This window comes from Lytechinus variegatus, chromosome 3, assembly GCF_018143015.1.
Source record: "Lytechinus variegatus isolate NC3 chromosome 3, Lvar_3.0, whole genome shotgun sequence".
Taxonomy (NCBI): Eukaryota; Metazoa; Echinodermata; class Echinoidea; order Temnopleuroida; family Toxopneustidae; genus Lytechinus; species Lytechinus variegatus.
This window is the reverse complement of record NC_054742.1, coordinates 21526723-21544523: the sequence shown is the minus strand read 5'-3', so window position 1 is coordinate 21544523 and position 17801 is coordinate 21526723. Positions and strand designations below refer to the sequence as shown.

Genomic DNA, 17801 nt, shown 5'->3' with positions numbered 1-17801 from the left:
GCGCACTTCCGTATTTTTTATATATTTTTTTCTAGCTCAACTTATGAATGATGCACAGCAGTGACGATACGGACGAATCGGCGCCCGCAGTGCGCAAGTTGTTTTTGTTTTGGCATTTAAATCACCTGACAGCGCAGCGTGTTAATTCGGCGTGCGTGGCCAGCTGGAGCTTAACGGTGACCGAGAAGCTAGAGAAGAATCGTCTGCATGCTAAAAATCTATTAAAGTTTTGAACTTCAGAGTTTAGTTGCTTCTAGAAGTCTACATGGTATTTGCTGAGTGAAATCAACATTTACAACTGAAACATTCAAAAAACGCAGGAAGTACAATAATTGAAGAGTCGCTGAAAATTCAAAATGCATCCCAGTTTTAAGAAAAAGCCTGTTGTGCAACTCGTCTGTCGGTTCTGCAACTCTTGTATCTGCAAACGTGGAATGAAAGCCGTTCTCCTTGCCGACACGAACATGGAACTTTATTCAACTGATGCCCCATGCGTTGGGTAGGGAAGAATATGTTGTCTACAGTTTAATAAGATTTTACGTATTTATAGATCAGGCTAGTGAACGAGGATGTGCCATATATTGTGCCTAGCCAGGCAGGAGGCTTCTAGAGAGTAAAAACGTTAGTAAATGATTTTTACTCTCTAACTTCTAAGCCTCCTGGGCCTGGCTAATTGTGCCAGTAATGCCTAAATATACCAATAAGGCAATAATGGGCTGGTTTGAGAAAGGATGTGTGTTGAGTGTTGAACCTAGGTGTCTGTTTATTATTCATTGCCTATTTATTGGTGTTGGTTGTTCTAGCTGCGCTGCTGAACTCCATTTCTTTGGATCCACAAGGAGAAATAAAAAAAATGTTTAAAAACTCCTTAACTGAAGCAGACAAATCAAGGTAGATCTATGTCTACTACAGTGTAGACAGACAACTGCCTGGCAGCAGTCTGTTTTGTGGAGTTTTGGAAACTTTTTTTTAAGTTCTCGTACACAGATGGCTCGCTATCGTGCAGTCACCACTAGGGGGTTAACAATGCAAAATCTCCCTGACGGGGCTCATCGATTTTGTCTTTATTTCATAAAGATACATGTACCCTGGTATGATATTATTTTGTTTTGGCGTGAAATGCACCAAAACAGAAAAATAAACTTAAAATAATAAAAGGGGAAAAACAGTTACTTACATGTACTTCGGCTGTTGTGCAACTTCACTTCCCCGTTTTATCCGAACTTAATACATAAACATATGGCCATTGAGTCCCCTGTACAGATCGGGCTTGAACTTCAGTCTCTGTATTTGGTGAGTGGAGCCAACAGAGTTCAGCGGAACAACCAACATTAACAGAGACCGTAGCTTTTGATCTACTACAATGTTAGATAACTTGTTTTTCTGATTTCGAAACAGAAAAAGCATAAATGAAATATTGAGTGAAAATTGAGAGAATTGTCAATGTTCAACATTTTGATTCAAGAATTAAATTTGTAAAAACGAGAAAACGGAAAACGGTTCATTTTTCCCTTTATTGAAATTTGAAGTTTCCTTTTTTGTTTTGCATTAACGAAACAGAAAATTGAATTAAAATCTTTTTTCCTTTTTCTGTTTAGCCTTCATGAAACATGACAATTGAGCGATTCTCGTTTCCTCTTTCTATTTCCAAATCAGAAACATGAATTAATTGATCGTACCACTGTTAAAGGTCAGGTCAACCTCAAAAAAATGTTGATTTGAATCAATAGAGTAAAATCAGATAAGCACAATGCTGAAAATTTCATCAAAATCGGATGTAAAATAAGAAAGTTACGACATTTCAAGTTTCGCTTATTTTCAACAAAATTGTTATATGAAAGAGCCAGTTACATCCAAATGAGAGAGTCAATGATGTCACTCACTATTTCTTTTGTTTTTTATTGTTTGAATTATACAATATTTCCATTTTTACGAATTTGACAATTAGGACCTCCTTGCCTGAAGCACAAAATGTTAAAATAATGGAATTCCACGTGTTCAGGGAGGAATGAAACTTCATTTCACATGACAATGACGAGAAAATTGAAATATTTCATATAATAAAATACAAAAAAAAAATGAGTGAGTGATGTCATCAACTCTCTCATTTGGATGTAACTGGCTCGTTCATATAACTATTTTGTTGAAAATAAGCGAAACTTTAAAATGCCATAACTTTCTTATTTTACAACCGATTTTGATAAAATATTCAGTGTTATGCTTGTTGAATTTTTCTCTTTTTATTCAAATCAAGTTTTTGTTGGGGTGGACTTGTCTCTCAAGGTGTGTCAAGGTACAATTAGATAATTCCTTTTCCTTTGGCCAAACCGAATATAGAAAACTGCTGAGGCTTTTGCAGAAGGGGCGGAGCCAGTTCTAAGCACCTATGGCTGGCCGGCCATATGAAACCTTGATGTTAACAACTATCCACCTTGATTTTAAGTTATGGTTCTCCATCGACAAGTACGCATCTTAGTTTTAATATATTGGTTTATGCCTTATAATCACACTTTTACCTCAGATGATGGAATGATAATCGTACATGCATTTTGGGGTGGGTCTACAATATTATTTAACAAATTTGCATCTGAACAGAGCCTGTCTTAAGTCATTGACCAGTATACAAATAGCGAATAGGCATGAGTGCGATGGTGCTAGATTTCGCATGAGGTGAAAGAAAGATGCTCTATTCAACGAGGTGTTAGCCGAGTTGAATAGAGTCTCTTTCTTTCACCGAATGCAAAATCTCACACCATTGCACGAATAAGAATATTTGCTGTTTGTGTTGGACAACGCCTTGGAATCTAGCAAAAATATGAAAAAAAAACAAAGAGTTTTTCCTTGCTGTAATCTATGAATAGGAAGCAAAAATATTGAAAGCGAAAAGCAAAATCCAAAAAGCGCGCATAACCTTGGGCAGCATTGCGCATTTAGCCAGCAGGCCATATGCGTAGTGCATCTTTATTTGTACTGAGTGCAATGAATGAAATTGTATTGTGACGTCACCTCCTAAAGCCGTGCAACGGTACATTTTGGACGGTACGTCATGTGTGCAACGATACAAATGTTTGACATTCAGCCTCCCATTTGGGCGCATACAACAAGCTAAGTAGGCGTTGTACAATACCACATATATGTACAGAAAGTCAGTTGCAACTAACTAATTTTTGCAGAGCCATAGTTTAAAAATTGTTAACATCAATGTTTGACAAGGCCGGCCAGCCATAGGGGGTTGGTTCCTGCTCCGCCCCTTTTGTAAAAGCTTTGATCCACAATATTCCGTTTGGCCAAAGGAAAAGAAATTACATGTATCTAATCAAATCTTGAAGGCAGTATGATCAGACAATTTGTGTTTCTGGAAAGAAGAAACCAGAAGGCGAGCTCAATTGTCTGTTTCATGAAGGCTAAACAGAAAATGGAAACAAGATTTCAATTCAATTTTCTGTTTCGTGAATGCGAAACAGAAAAAAGGAAACAAAAATTTCAAATCAATTTCGTGTTTTTCAAAGGAAAAACTAAAAAAGGAAATATTGAAAAACAGTAAAACTAGAAAAATGAACCGTTTTTTGTTTTCCCGTTTTTATGTATTTTATTCTTTTTATTGAAAAATTCCTATGTTTCTCTTTTAAATCTAGAAAATAGTTCTCAATCCTCACTCAATATTTTGCTTTTTCCGTTTCTAAATCAGAAAAACAAATTATCTAACGGTAAAAAGAAAAGTTCCCCCGATTTGACACAGATTTGGCCTTGAGTGATGGGTAATCTTCAAGGCATTGCTCGGCCAGGGATAATTCGTTACAGCATGCTCGACTTCCAATGGCACCCATGCAGTTACATGTTGGCTACTAATTGGTCGGTCGCTGCTCTGAGTTGTGATAGAAGTAATTTGCATGAAATACCGCTGATTTCTCTGGTCTAAAGGCTAAATGAGATTGGATAAGGCAGTGCTACTGCTTAGACTCAGGGAACCCTACCTGTATTTGTTGCATTTCTACTTCTATTAAGTGTACATGGCATGTTGCTACAGTGTATGTACTTGGTAAACTGTTAAATACCAGCTCATGACCTGGATCATGGATTGCATTCTTTCTTCCAGTGGATCTAATAACAATCACAATTCAAGAGATTCAAAAGAATATTAAAGATATTGAAGTTGGTGCTTATCTCATCATCACGTCATTTTAGTTCAAATGACCTGGGCTCCATAACACAAAGATTAGTGATCAATCACTAAATGAACTGACCAGTCAATATCAATGTATACATGCATTTGGTTTGAAATACTGACCAGGGACCAATAAGTGCAGTTCTTTCTTATTTTGCAATTCATCGTAAACATTTGTGTCACGGAGCCCAGATAAAATGGAAAGTATGAAATGGCTTATTTGTGAAAAATGTTCAGTAGCGTTAATTAAGTACATGTAGGATGTGCTTCTGTGAATATATATTTAATGTTTGTATGTGTAGTCTTACTAAGTGAAAAAAAAAATACTTTTTATCTTTCTTGATGTAGAAAAATCAGTAATGTGGGCAGGCCTTACTCAACAGGGAAATGTGAATGTAGAATATCTGATACAGCATGTAATCACTGGTGAGTTATAAAGGAGAGTTCAAAACTATTCTTTTTCTTATTATAATTTGCTGTCTATGTCCCTCCTTCTTCATCTCTTTAAGTATTCCTCTCTGTCTTTTTCTCACTTTCTGTCATGGTCTCTGCATTTCCTCTACTCACTTTCTACCTCTCTCTTACCCTCACCCTTCCTTTACTCCATCTCTATTTCATGTTCTCTGCTTTATAAACAGTTTCTTTCTAGGGATTATCTTTATTTTGTAGGATAATGCCATTAAATTCAAGCTTTCTAATTAGGCCCTATGATCTATGAAATAAGACTACATGTAGCTGCATGGAATTTAAATTTGCTTTTACATGTAGCTTTTACATTGAAAAAAAGTAAAAATTTATTTCTTTATAGATCAATATCAGAGCAATCAAAATGTTGTGAGCTGTCTCATCAAATGTGAGAGAAGATGACTTGTAAAGATTTTATTTTTTTACAGAAAGGGTGGTATGGGCATGTCCAAGGCAGGGGAGGAACTGTTTTGGTGCATACCGGTACATATTTTTCCAAAACATGTGTCAGAGAATTTGTGTAAGAAAATCTGAAGCTGTCAAATGGAGAAAAAATGGACCAGCAAACAAAATGCACAACCCATAGCCTATCTTATTTTGTCAATAGGCCAAATGGCACCCCTTTAATATCCATAAGTACTAAGTAGAACATCAGATGTCTATGGATCTTTGTTTGCAATGCAGATAATTTAGACTGTAGATTTGATTATTATTATAGACAAAAATGCAAATGAATTATTAAAGCTTTTCATCTAATTTCATCTCGTCATCTGAGTTATCCGAGCTCTCAAGACTAGCATTCAAGATGCATTGTATTTAAATGTAATTCTCTTTGTTTCATTTTTTCAGTGGGAACAATGTTGGATACACCATACTTATTCCATGTGTGCCATGTCTTCAGTCTTGTAACAATGGTCATTTGTGGATCTTTAACAGTACTGTAGTATGGGCAGAGGGAAAGCTAGATAAATCAGGTAAGATCAATTTAACAGAGAAGTCCTTTTATTGTTGTCTTGTTTATCAAGTCTGTAGGCAAATTAGTGCAAAGAAAATAATATTTTCTTTTCAATAGCAGATGTATATACAGTATATCATCATTTGTTTCAAAATTCATTGGTCAAGTATTACAATACAGTTAATTTCTATGTACAAAACTCTGCAAACCCTTGTAATAAATCTGTGTATAATGTGTTTAATTGATCACATGAGAGCAGTTTTTGTCTCACCTGCGAAGCAAAGTGAGACTATAGGCGCCGCTTTTCCGACGGCGACGGCGACGGCGGCGGCGACGGCGGCGGCGGCGGCGGCGGCGTCAACATCAAATCTTAACCTGAGGTTAAGTTTTTGAAATGATGTCATAACTTATAAAGTATATGGACCTAGTTAATAAAAATTGGCCATAAGGTTAATCAAGTATTACTGAACATCCTATCAGAGTTTCATGTCACATGACCAAGGTCAAAGGTCATTTAGGGTCAATGAACTTAGACCATGTTGGAGGAATCAACATCGAAATCTTAACCTGAGGTTAAGTTTTTGAAATGTCATCAAAACTTAGAAAATATATGGACCTAGTTCATGAAACTTGGACATAAGGTTAATCAAGTATCACTGAACATCCTGCATGAGTTTCACGTCACATGACCAAGGTCAAAGGTCATTTAGGGTCAATGAACTTTGGCCGAATTGGGGATATCTGTTGAATTCCCATCATAACTTTGAAAATATATGGACCTAGTTCATGAAACTTGGACATAAGGTTAATCAAGTATCACTGAACATCCTGCATGAGTTTCACGTCACATGACCAAGGTCAAAGGTCATTTAGGGTCAATGAACTTTGGCCGAATTGGGGATATCTGTTGAATTCCCATCATAACTTTGAAAGTTTATGGATCTGATTCATGAAACTTGGACATAATAGTAATCAAGTATCACAGAACATCCTGTGCGCGTTTCAGGTCTCATGATTAAGGTCAAAGGTCAATGAACTTTGGCCGAATCGGGGGTATCTGTTGAATTACCATCATAACTTTGAAAGTTTGTTGGTCTAGTTCATTAAACTTGGACATTAGAGTAATCAAGTATCACTGAACATCCTGTTCGAGTTTCGGGTCACATGATCAAGGTCAAAGGTCATGTAAGGTTAATGAACTTTGGCCATGTTGGGGTTTTTTGTTGAATAACCATCATATCTCTGTAAGTTTATTGGTCTAGTTCATAAAAAAGGGAAATAAGAGTAACCATGTATCACTGAACATCTTGTGCGAGTTAGAGTAGTATTCAAAGTGAGCACTGCTGCTATATTGAACCGCGTGATGCAGGTGAGACGGCCAGAGGCATTCCACTTGTTAAGCAGTTGTTAGCTCTATGTGTAAGCTGAATAACTAACTTTTACTCTCAGAGAAAAAAGCACCAAGCATTTTCTTTAAGAATGTGTAACAAAAGCTTTATTATATAGGTGGTTCCAAAAACTACAGTTTATTTTCACACTTTTCACATCTCTTTATTTTTGTAGGAAGTGATGTGTTGAGGTGGGACAGTTTGCCAGAATGTCCAGATGATGACAACAGCCAAGATTCTTTCCTTGAAGATATGGATGATATTGAGTGTATCCGGTGATCTGTAGTCCAAGGTTATGAAAATTAAATCAGCAGCTGCATAATGATTGATCGAAATTGAAAGAAACTTCTCTTGATCACTCTTATTCCAAATTCCAGTTTAATTGAACATTAGGATAAACATGATTTACCCAAAAGATTGGCCCTGGATTGAGCCAAATGATTAAACTTAAGTATAATAAACAGATTTATCCTGGGTTTGGATAGTAAATCATAATCTCTATGTTAACCAGTTACCAGTAAACTTTTGGGTACATGCTTGTTGACACATACACAAAAAAGCTTTTAAACAATAGTACAAATATATCAACATGACTTTTAAGGATTTGGGACTTTGTGTCATATTGGCATCACATTGAAACCATAATGACCAAACTGGAATTGGAATGTGAGCATATATGTGTGCATATTGATGGCAGGTAAAGCATCTCTAATCTACCCAGACACCCACTTGTAGGCAAATAGTAGAGTGTATGATGCCATGATGACATGAGTTCTGACACTATAACGTGAATGAAAGCACATCTTCTAATTCAGAGTTTAATGCATTGCAAAATGTTCAGTCAATGGCAATGCCCATTAACACATACACACATTTAGCATGAAAGCTTTTAAGTGATGTAGGAAGTTATACACCTTCATTTGTTTCTTTTTACATGTTGGTTTCAGTATTTAAAAGTTGCTTTTCACTTTAAGTATATAGTATTATGACCCATTTACATTTGGTCTACGATTATTGTAGGGTGGTTGTACTATGCATATTGCACAATCTCCTTAGGGTGGGGTATACTATGATTGTGGGACTTTCTTATTGAGTTACGATTTTCAGAATTTTTTTTAGCTGAAATTCAATAAATTTTCAAAATCATAGGTTTGTACATGTAGCCCAGAAAAACATTGTAGGGGATCAAATGAAGGAGCATCTTATAGTGTGTATTGAAAGATCAGCGCAAGGGCATAGTATTCCAGTTTTGTACAGACATTTTACAAGCAGCGCAGTGTTTGTCTTTGGCCCTATACAATGTCCAGCTTATGAAATCACATGCTAAAAGTAAATAATGTAAACATGAATACTATAAGCCTTAGCCAACTACAATGCAAAAAATATTGTAGACTATTCTATTATATGATGGTCATACATGCACATGTAGTAATTATGTAAATAAGTCAATATATTCAGATGGAGATTCAAGCTGTTAAGGTCGTATCAATAAATACATTTAACAATTTATGATGAAGTTAGTTTTGTACATGCCAGCAGAGAAATAGTAACAAGATTTACATAGAAAGTCCCCTTGAAATCAATTTAAAAGCAATGTGTGAATTTATTTTTGTAAAATGTGAAATTTTAGCATATATGTAGCCTTCCTATCTTTGAACAGCAATATAAGGAAACTATCAATGTTGTGATTTATTTTCAACTTTTACATAAATTTATACTGGTCATGGTGTAAAGTGAAGTTGGCTAAGTCTAGTACAGTAATTGTATTAAACTTCTTTTCTCAACCTCTGTTCTGCAATTTAATCGAATATTAACTTGTTCAAAAGTTTTCCTTGATTTTTCCAAGATACCATATTACTTGTATGATTGAGATAAAGTTTTAACTAGGTTGTATGTGTTAATGCATTATTAATTTTATGATTTTTTTTAAGGCCACTTCATTGCAAAATGAATATGGGCTGGGTGATGTAGGAGCTGTGAGATCCTTCACAATGGATTTAAGAGCTTTTATTACTATTGTAATATTGTAGGAATAAAGACCTTATCAGAAGCAAAAATTTAGAGTGATAACTGATAGTGTGCACCAAAGGAAAGCTGATATTACAACTGTACCAGTTTCATGCAAGCACAGACACATCACCCCGATATTTAAAACTCTTCACTGGTAGCACCTGAAGGAATGCAGTCTTTAAAATCCTTATGATCTCTCACAATGGAACTCCCCCACTTACAACAAGTCTTTGATACATAGCTTCCAACCCCCAAGAACCTTACGATCCTCATCTAATCTTTTACAAATTCCAGCTTCTAAGAATTCATGGGAGGGGGGGGCCTTTGCTCCGGCAGGCCAGACCTGTGGAATTCTCTTCCAAAGAGTTTAAAAACCCAGTCTTCAGTGACCACCTTCAAGGGCAACCTGAAAACATCCCTGTATAAGAGTGATTTTTGACAGACATTGACTTATTGTTCAAACATGTATTATATGTAATTTTTTTTGTTCTGCTCTGAAGCACCTTGAGCATCTAATGAAGATGGAAAGTGCGCTATACAAGTCTTATGAATTCAGATAGTTGATTTTGCAAAATAAAATAAAAGGCTTCATTGAACGACTCACCGTCCAGGGTTTTATACCATATAGCCTTGTCATAATTGTGAAGAGACTTGATTAGTATGCAATTGTTTGTAGATATATTGACCATTTTCTTGATTTCTATGTTACAAATTCCCAAAATTGTAACATTATTTGCAAAGAAAATATAAGTGGAAGTATTTAGTGCTTAAATGGATGAGACTCAAAACTTAAGACCGTAGTTTCATGATTTGACTTTTCTCTTATTCTGCCATGGCTGCTATGTCGGGCAAATCTGTCAAACTAATGTGCAAAATGGCAGCTAATTCAATTAGTCAAGGAGAATTAAGCAATTGACCTGAAAATGTTATTTCTGTAGGACTTGTTTTCAAAATTGCAAATTCACAATTTTGGTAACTAATTAAATAATCACTGAATATATCAAAACTATTTTATGTATAGTGGGGTCATAGAATTGCTTTTTGAGAAGTGCAATAAAGTCTTTTTTAGGCTTGCAAATTTGGGTTTTTAGTAATGAAACTGAAAAAGTATGCCACTTTACAATGTTATATTCTGATACTTCATAGCTTTCCTTAATCTTGGCTTCTGATATGGTCTTGAGAGTAAACTGTTTTTCTGATGATATATTTTCATCTGTTCATGAATTGTTTCATGCCCCATTGACATTTGTTTTTTTACTGCTAAAAATTTGGGCTACTCGGTAAAGTAAAGACTAACACAAGTCTAGTGGTACTTTAGATATTTCTGTGAGAAGTTCACTTCTCTTTTATTACAAAATGCATTGTGTAGAAAAGATTATTTTTACAATCTTTAACTTAATTATATTTATATAGCATTTGTACATGTGTAAATATTCTCATAACAGTCTAAATTGAATACTTGTGAAAGGCCTAACAGCTCATATAATAAATTCATAAATAATCTATAAATAAAGCATGTGACATTTTGTGATTGATATTTTTGTGGTTGCATTAAAATTTAAATAATCATGTAGAACAAGAAATAAATAATATCTAAGAATACAGCTGCATTAATCATTACATCATGATGACTCATTTCACATGAAAATGAAACATCAAATCAAATTTTCTGTACCTTCTGCATGCTGACTCAATTTTGTACAATGTGTTGTGGGATAAATTGTACAGGGGTTAAACAATTATTTCAACCCTGTACAGAAGACAGTATGCCACCAATTCAGTGGAAATTTGGTATCAAGTCAAAGGTGCTCTGAAAATTTCATATGCTTTGACTTTTTTTTTACATCTGGGGTGTTCTATAATGCTGTTAGTAAAGTACATGTATTGCTTTAACAATAAGTGGAAATTTTACAACCCAATTTACATTATCAATCATTTTAAATCACATTACCTAAGGTTTATATGACGCAGATGTTGGATTTTTTTCTTTAAATACAAAAACAATATAAGAGTCAAAGCATTTTTTGTAGAAATAGAAATAAACTAATGTAAAGACTTTGGCATTTTCTATTCTAGTTCATTCATAAATTCACACAGCTTCATGAACAGTTACGTTTATGAAACACGCCCAGTATCTAAAAGCAAATGAGCATTAAGAGCTAGGCAAAAATGGAGTGAGAAGTAATCTTGTTGGATGAACACAGACACTCAAAAAACTCTTGAACTCAGTTATGCTGACATTCAACAGGATTTTGATCTGAATGAAATGAAAGTCATTTTGGGTAAACCTATCTAGTGATTAGATCATTCCCATCATTTTATATACAATGAACTCGGATCTTTTGCCAAAAGAAATTTCATAATTTTACATAATCTTAATCTTTAATTGAAATGAATAATTGCACATGATTCTTGAAAAAAAGTTTTCAGGGACTATCATATTCTTAAATAAATATACAAGAGATGGCAAAAATTGTTTGATGGTAATGCAATGCAAGATCGCAGAATCGATGAAAAAATTTTCATCAAGGCAGCAATCTAAATTCTGTTGTTACAAGTACTTCTATTGTTTGAAATTCATGAAGGGGGGTTTCTCATAGTGATAAAACATTAGTATCACCATGAAAAAACAGAATGTCCAAGCCATCCATTTTGTCAGAAGAAACCCTAGCTGAAACACAAACAATGTGTACTATCAATTCTGTCAGTAAATATTAATGATCCTAATGAAATAGTACTGTTACATAAAGATTTACTTGATATGGATTTCAAGATGAAAAGAATAAGAAATGGAATAGTTAATATTAATCTATCATGCCTCAAATTTGGGGACATATTTTTTAGCCATTATAAACAAAATTGAATCCTCAATTCACCAGCTACTCACAGTCACCAATTGCTTTTGTTATACCTCCACAATCAAGAATTCTTGAAGGCATTGAACTGATTTAGAGACAATAAACAGACCCAAACTAACAGGTGACCAACTTTTCAAGAAACCAAAATCCCCCATTTTTCCCTGATGAAGTTTTAAACTTCCCTGATAATTATACAAACCCATTCCCAGGTTTCCATGTTTTTTAAGTTGTTGCAGTGAATTACATGTATTTTCAGTATAAAAACAATAATATAAAAGTAATTAGTACACCATAACCAGTCAGCCAATGAATGTTGTTTTGATAAGCAACGAAATATAACAGAGTCTGACTGACTACCATGCTTTTCAAATCTCTCCCAAAAGGTAGGGGGGACAAGGGGTTGGAAAATTTGACAAGCAAAAAAAAAAGTTAATCACCCCAAGAGTAGCGTCATCTCGTCCAAAGTACATGTTTTATTTCAATTTTGAATGGTGTATTTCTTTTCATCACAGAAAAACCAAAATAGTAGGGGAAAATTTGATATTGGGCCCCCCTACTATTTTGAATAGGGGGGGGCACGCCCTCTGTCCCCCTGGGATTTCCACCCATGATGCTTTTGACTTTTTGGCTGATCAGAATTCCCCGATTTCCCCCTCATTTGAGGCATTTTCCTTGATTTTAGGTATTTAAAAAAAATCAAATTCCATGATTTTTCCCTGACTGGAATAAAGTAAAATAATTTTCCCTTATTTTCCTGATGGGTTGGGAACCCCAACCGAGGCACAAACTTATTCTGATAACCCCTTCATATCAGCTACTATGAAATGTTATCAACTTCAGTGCATTGGGCTCACTAAGACAGCTGAGCACTCTTTTGTTCCAAATTTTAGAGGCAATGTTATGTGAATGAGGCCTATTGATTTGAGAGGGTCATTGTTGAGCAATTGGGATGAGCCATACATGTATATCATTGTGAGAGCTATAAAAACAGAAAATAGATTTTGGTAACTTATTGATGGTTCGGGATGGCAAGTCACTCGCAAATATGCTTCTTTCACTGACACATAGGATCAAATTCATGAGAGATTCTTAACTCGGTCCTTCAAGCCCTAAATACATACAACTCCTAAAACTACATAAACAGTTCACAATGGCTTCTATTTTTCAGTACATAATATTTTCAAATTCTTGAAGCACTTAATATCATACAATTCTGTATAAAAAAATGTGATTCTTCACACTTTGATGCCCAAGAGTACTGTCTAATAAGTACCACAATGAAACTTAATTTCATTCACGCAGGTAGTTATCCAGAGACCTGCACAGATGTTAAAGGGGAAAAATAAGCACTGTACTATTAAAACTAATCTATGATGGAAACATATTTGATAAAATTCCTGGACTATCATATGCATCACCATAAATATATGCAAATATCATTTTGTTTGAATGGAATGACTTATTCAGATTGCTGGTTTAATTGTCCAACTTTAAATTATTATTACACTTTTAAACTGCATGAAACAGCTAGTGCCCATCATGAAAAAAAAATGCTATGCACTTCAAAACTGATATCTACAGTCTAAATCTATACTCTTAACTTTGAAATATTTCTTTTTGATCTAATGATGGCAGATTTTTGAAAAAGAGCATTATTTGAATAACTACTCTCCACTGCAGATCATTATACAAAAGTCTGCCATGAAATTAAAACCATGGTCTAGGATTCTGAACTTTAGAATTTAGGCCAAAATTGCGAAGGAATTTTAAGGGTGTTTCAAGGCCATCGCACATCTTGCCATTAGTCTGTCACCAGATTTTTAAATAAAAGGAGGGCGCCCTTGATCTCAGAAGAATGTGATCGTATTTTTATTTTCGGACAGTTTTTTAGGTAAATATACACAGCTTTTCCCATGTAATCCGTGTTTCTTTATGACTTTTAAATCATTACGGTGTTGAGAACGAGATATGGATCAGAAAAGGCAGGCTGATTGCATAACCCCTTCTAAATCAGATGCAAAGCGTATGGCTGTTGATGGCGTTAACCGTGCGGGTGTTGCGGGCGAGTCCCGGGGCAAGCCGGCCCAGTTGGCTGCTCCACGTTCGCTGGATTTTCCGAATGTTGCCGGTGATGATGACCCTCCCCCCACTTGGTTTTTGCGTTTTTTCCAGGCCTTTGAACGACGCATGGATGAAAAGATTACCTTCAAATTGAATGAGCTGTGTGTTAAAGTTAAAGAACATGATGAATTCATTGCAGCTTGCAAGTTAGAGATGGAGAGTCTCCAGGATGAAATCAAAGTGTTGAGAAAAGACAAGTCTAACCTAGTAGAAAAGCTGGATGATCTGGAAAACAGGAGTAGGAGGTGCAACCTCGTTTTCCATGGAGTCCCGGAGTCAAAGAAACCGGAGGAGGATTGTCTCATTGTTGTGGAGGAGTTACAGGGTTTGTTGGCCTACCAAAGCAAGATTATGTGATCGAGAGATGTCACAGAACCCCGAGCTATCCCCTTAGCCCCAGACAGGATCAGAAGATGCCTCCTCGTATAATCCATGTTGCCTTCGCTTCTTACCCCACCAAAGAGCGGGTACGAAAAGCTTGTATCGCCAAGTTTAAGTCCACATCTTTTAAGGGTAGCAAGGTTTACGTGAGTGATGACTTTTCCAAAAGAGTTATCCAGCTTAGGAAGGAAAAGATGAGCAAATTCAAGAGCCTCAAGGAGGAGAACAAGAAGCCTTTCTTTCTCTACCCAGATCGCCTAGCATATAGAGGACTTGAAGGAAAGCTGATCTTTTTTTGAACAGTGACTGAGCTAGGTACACATTTTGTTTTGTATTGCTTCGCATTCTTGAGAGGAAGTTTTTTTTTCATTGTTACATTTGTTTTTTTTTTTTAATAATAATACATATGTACAGTACAAGTATGATAGTTGTTTTTATATTACTCTGACCTATTTTTGCATAAATTCTTACATATTTTGTAGAAATCTGGTTTGTTGTTTATCTGTTTCAATTGTTACATGGATGGTGTAGCTTTGTTTACTATCTTAATCTTGCCTAAGAGACTGTCTGAATATATATATTTTTTCCCATTCCCCATTTGTTTGCTGTGCTAGTAGAGCCGTTTGTTGATTTGAGGCTTTGCTTCCAACTGGTGCAGCTGTGCGCTCCCCCTTTTCTTCTTGTCTTTGATGCCCCCCCCCCCCTTTTAGTGATGATTTTAATACATGTAAGTAGCAGAATACTCTTTTGTTTGTGTGATTATTATGGCCTATTTCTCAATATCTTTATTTACTACTCTTTTTACTGTTCTACTGCATTTTCATGCATTGTGAATGTATTTTCATGGTTATGGCTTTGTAGTAATGGATATTGTACCTTAACAGTGTTTTTATATGTATTATGTATATAAATTTACATTCTTTTAACTGTCGAGGGTTGCAGGACTATACTAAGCGAAGAAAAATTTTTCATTATTTTCGTTCCCTGAATTGTGATATTTTGTTTCTTCAAGAAACTCATTCTGGAAGTGATGATGAAAGATTGTGGCAAACTCAATGGGGGGGACATGCTTTCTTTGCAAGCTTTGCGTCAAATAGTCGTGGTGTAGCAATACTAATTAGAAACTCGATCAATCTGAAGGTGAAATCCCTATTTAAAGATCCAGATGGTAGATTTTTAATCTTGAATGCTATATTAAATGAACTTCCGTTAACTCTTGTAAATGTTTATGCTCCAAATAATGATGATGCCGATTTTTTACTACAAGTATTTGCTGAAATTGATAACCATGAATTTTCTTCTTTGCTAGTAGCTGGTGATTTTAACACTGTGATTGGCCATCTTGATTATCAAGGTTCCAGACTCCAGCACTCCAATACGAAATCTCGTGAAATGCTTTCTGTGATAATGGAAGAATATGGTTTATGTGACGTGTGGAGATCCTTCAACCCAGCCTTAAAGAAGTACACAAGACATCAAAAAATCCCTCGAGTCTTATCAAGATTGGATTTTATCTTGGTTTCAGACAATTTCTTTAACAACTGTAAAAAATCAAATATTTTGCCGGGTATCCAATCTGACCATTCAGCTGTTTCTTTGCAATTTTCTGATAATCAAGCACCCAAAGGCAGGGGCTACTGGAAATTGAATACTCATTATTTACACCATGACAATGATTTTATCAATTTATTAAAGGAAAATATAAAGTTATTTAAGTCCATACATATAAACTCCCAATGCGATGCTAATGTTATATGGGACTCTTTTAAATGTTTTATTACGGGGGTTGCTATCGAATACTCGGCAAGAAAGAAAAAAGATAGGAATAAAGAAAAAAATGAATTAATAGAGGGCATCAACAAAATTAAAACACAATTATCAACAAATAGCTCAATCCTTTCTGATGAACATATGTTCGTACAGCTTGAAGAACTGGAAGACAAATTAAATAAAATATATGAGTTTGAAACTAAAGGTTTGATAATTAGATCTAGGGTAAGATGGTTGGAGGAAGGAGAGAAAGTAGCAAATATTTTTGTAACCTTGAAAATAGGTCATGGCAAAAGAAAAATATCAATAAACTGAAAGATAATGATGAAAACTTGATAACAGATCCTAAAGTTATTTTAAAAAACATTCATAATTTCTATAGTAAGTTGTATTCTGTCCCCAACAATATATCCCAAACAAATAATTTTGACCATAGTGCTCGTAATGAATACCTTCACGGTATTAACATACCTAAGTTAAATGAGGATGATAAGAAATTTTTGGAGTCTCCTCTTTCCAAAAATGAATTGTTTAATGTCCTAAAATCTATGACTTTGAATAAAACCCCTGGTTTGGATGGATTACCTGCTGAGTTTTATATTGTTTTCTGGTCCGATATTTCTGACTTGTTAATGGATTCATTTAACTTTTCCCTGCAAAATGGTGTAATGTCTTCTTCCCAAAGAAATGGTGTAGTTACTCTTCTACCCAAGAAGGATAAAGATCCCCTTTATATTAAAAATTATAGACCTATTACCCTTTTGACAACTGATTATAAAATTCTAGCCAAATGCATTGCAAACCGTCTGAAAAAGTGTCTACATTATCTTATCCATGCTGATCAATCTGGTTTTATGCAGGGTAGAAACATTGGTCATAATATAAGATTTATTTTAGACATTATTGAGTATGTTGATGCTAATGATACTCCTGGTTCTATTATTTTACTAGATATTGAGAAGGCTTTTGACAGTGTTTGCCACAATTTTTTATTTCACACCCTAGAAAAATTCAATTTTGGACATAAATTTATTGATTCCATCAAAACTTTGTATTCGGGTCGCCAAAGCTATGTTCTAAATAATGGTAATTTGTCAGAACGTTTTTCAATGAAAAGAGGCATTTTTCAAGGTTGCCCAATTTCTCCCTACCTTTTTCTACTAGTCATTGAGATTATGGCACTTTCTGTGCGTCAAAACAATTTAATAATGGGTATTCCTTATCTGGATGATGAAGCCAAAATTTCTTTATACGCTGATGACTCAGTTTGTTTCACAGATGGGTCATTCAACTCCTTTTCCCAACTTTTTTCAACAATATTCAAGTTTGGCCAATTTTCTGGATGTAAACTTAATTTTAGTAAAACAGAAGCTGTATGGATTGGCTCTAAGAAAGGGTGCCAGAATTTCCCCTTTACTAATCTTGGTATATCTTGGAAAAGGTCTGAATTTAAATGTCTGGGGGTTAACTTTTCATTAAATGTTGACCAATTGTTTATTCTAAATTACAAAGATAAATTGAAAAGAATTGAGCAAACGGTAAATTGTTGGCGTATGAGGAACCTATCTTTAATTGGCAAAGTATGTGTTATAAAAACATTGGTATTACCTCAACTTATATTTCTTTTTTCGGTGCTCTGTATCAAAATTCCCATTTCCTTTTTCAAAGAGTTGAATAGAATATTTTTT

At 34.9% G+C, this 17801-nt stretch overlaps 1 protein-coding gene across 1 annotated transcript; it reads left to right on the top strand.

The window, feature by feature from the left end:
- The first annotated feature begins 131 nt into the window (after positions 1-131).
- LOC121410493 (protein FAM72A-like) lies at positions 132-12528 on the top strand. The gene is made up of 4 exons (XM_041602626.1): positions 132-499; positions 4514-4591; positions 5480-5604; positions 7149-12528. The coding sequence occupies exons 1-4, from the start codon at positions 357-359 to the stop codon at positions 7250-7252; spliced, it is 450 nt and encodes a 149-aa protein (XP_041458560.1). The 5' UTR covers positions 132-356; the 3' UTR covers positions 7253-12528.
- The last annotated feature ends 5273 nt before the right edge of the window (positions 12529-17801 follow it).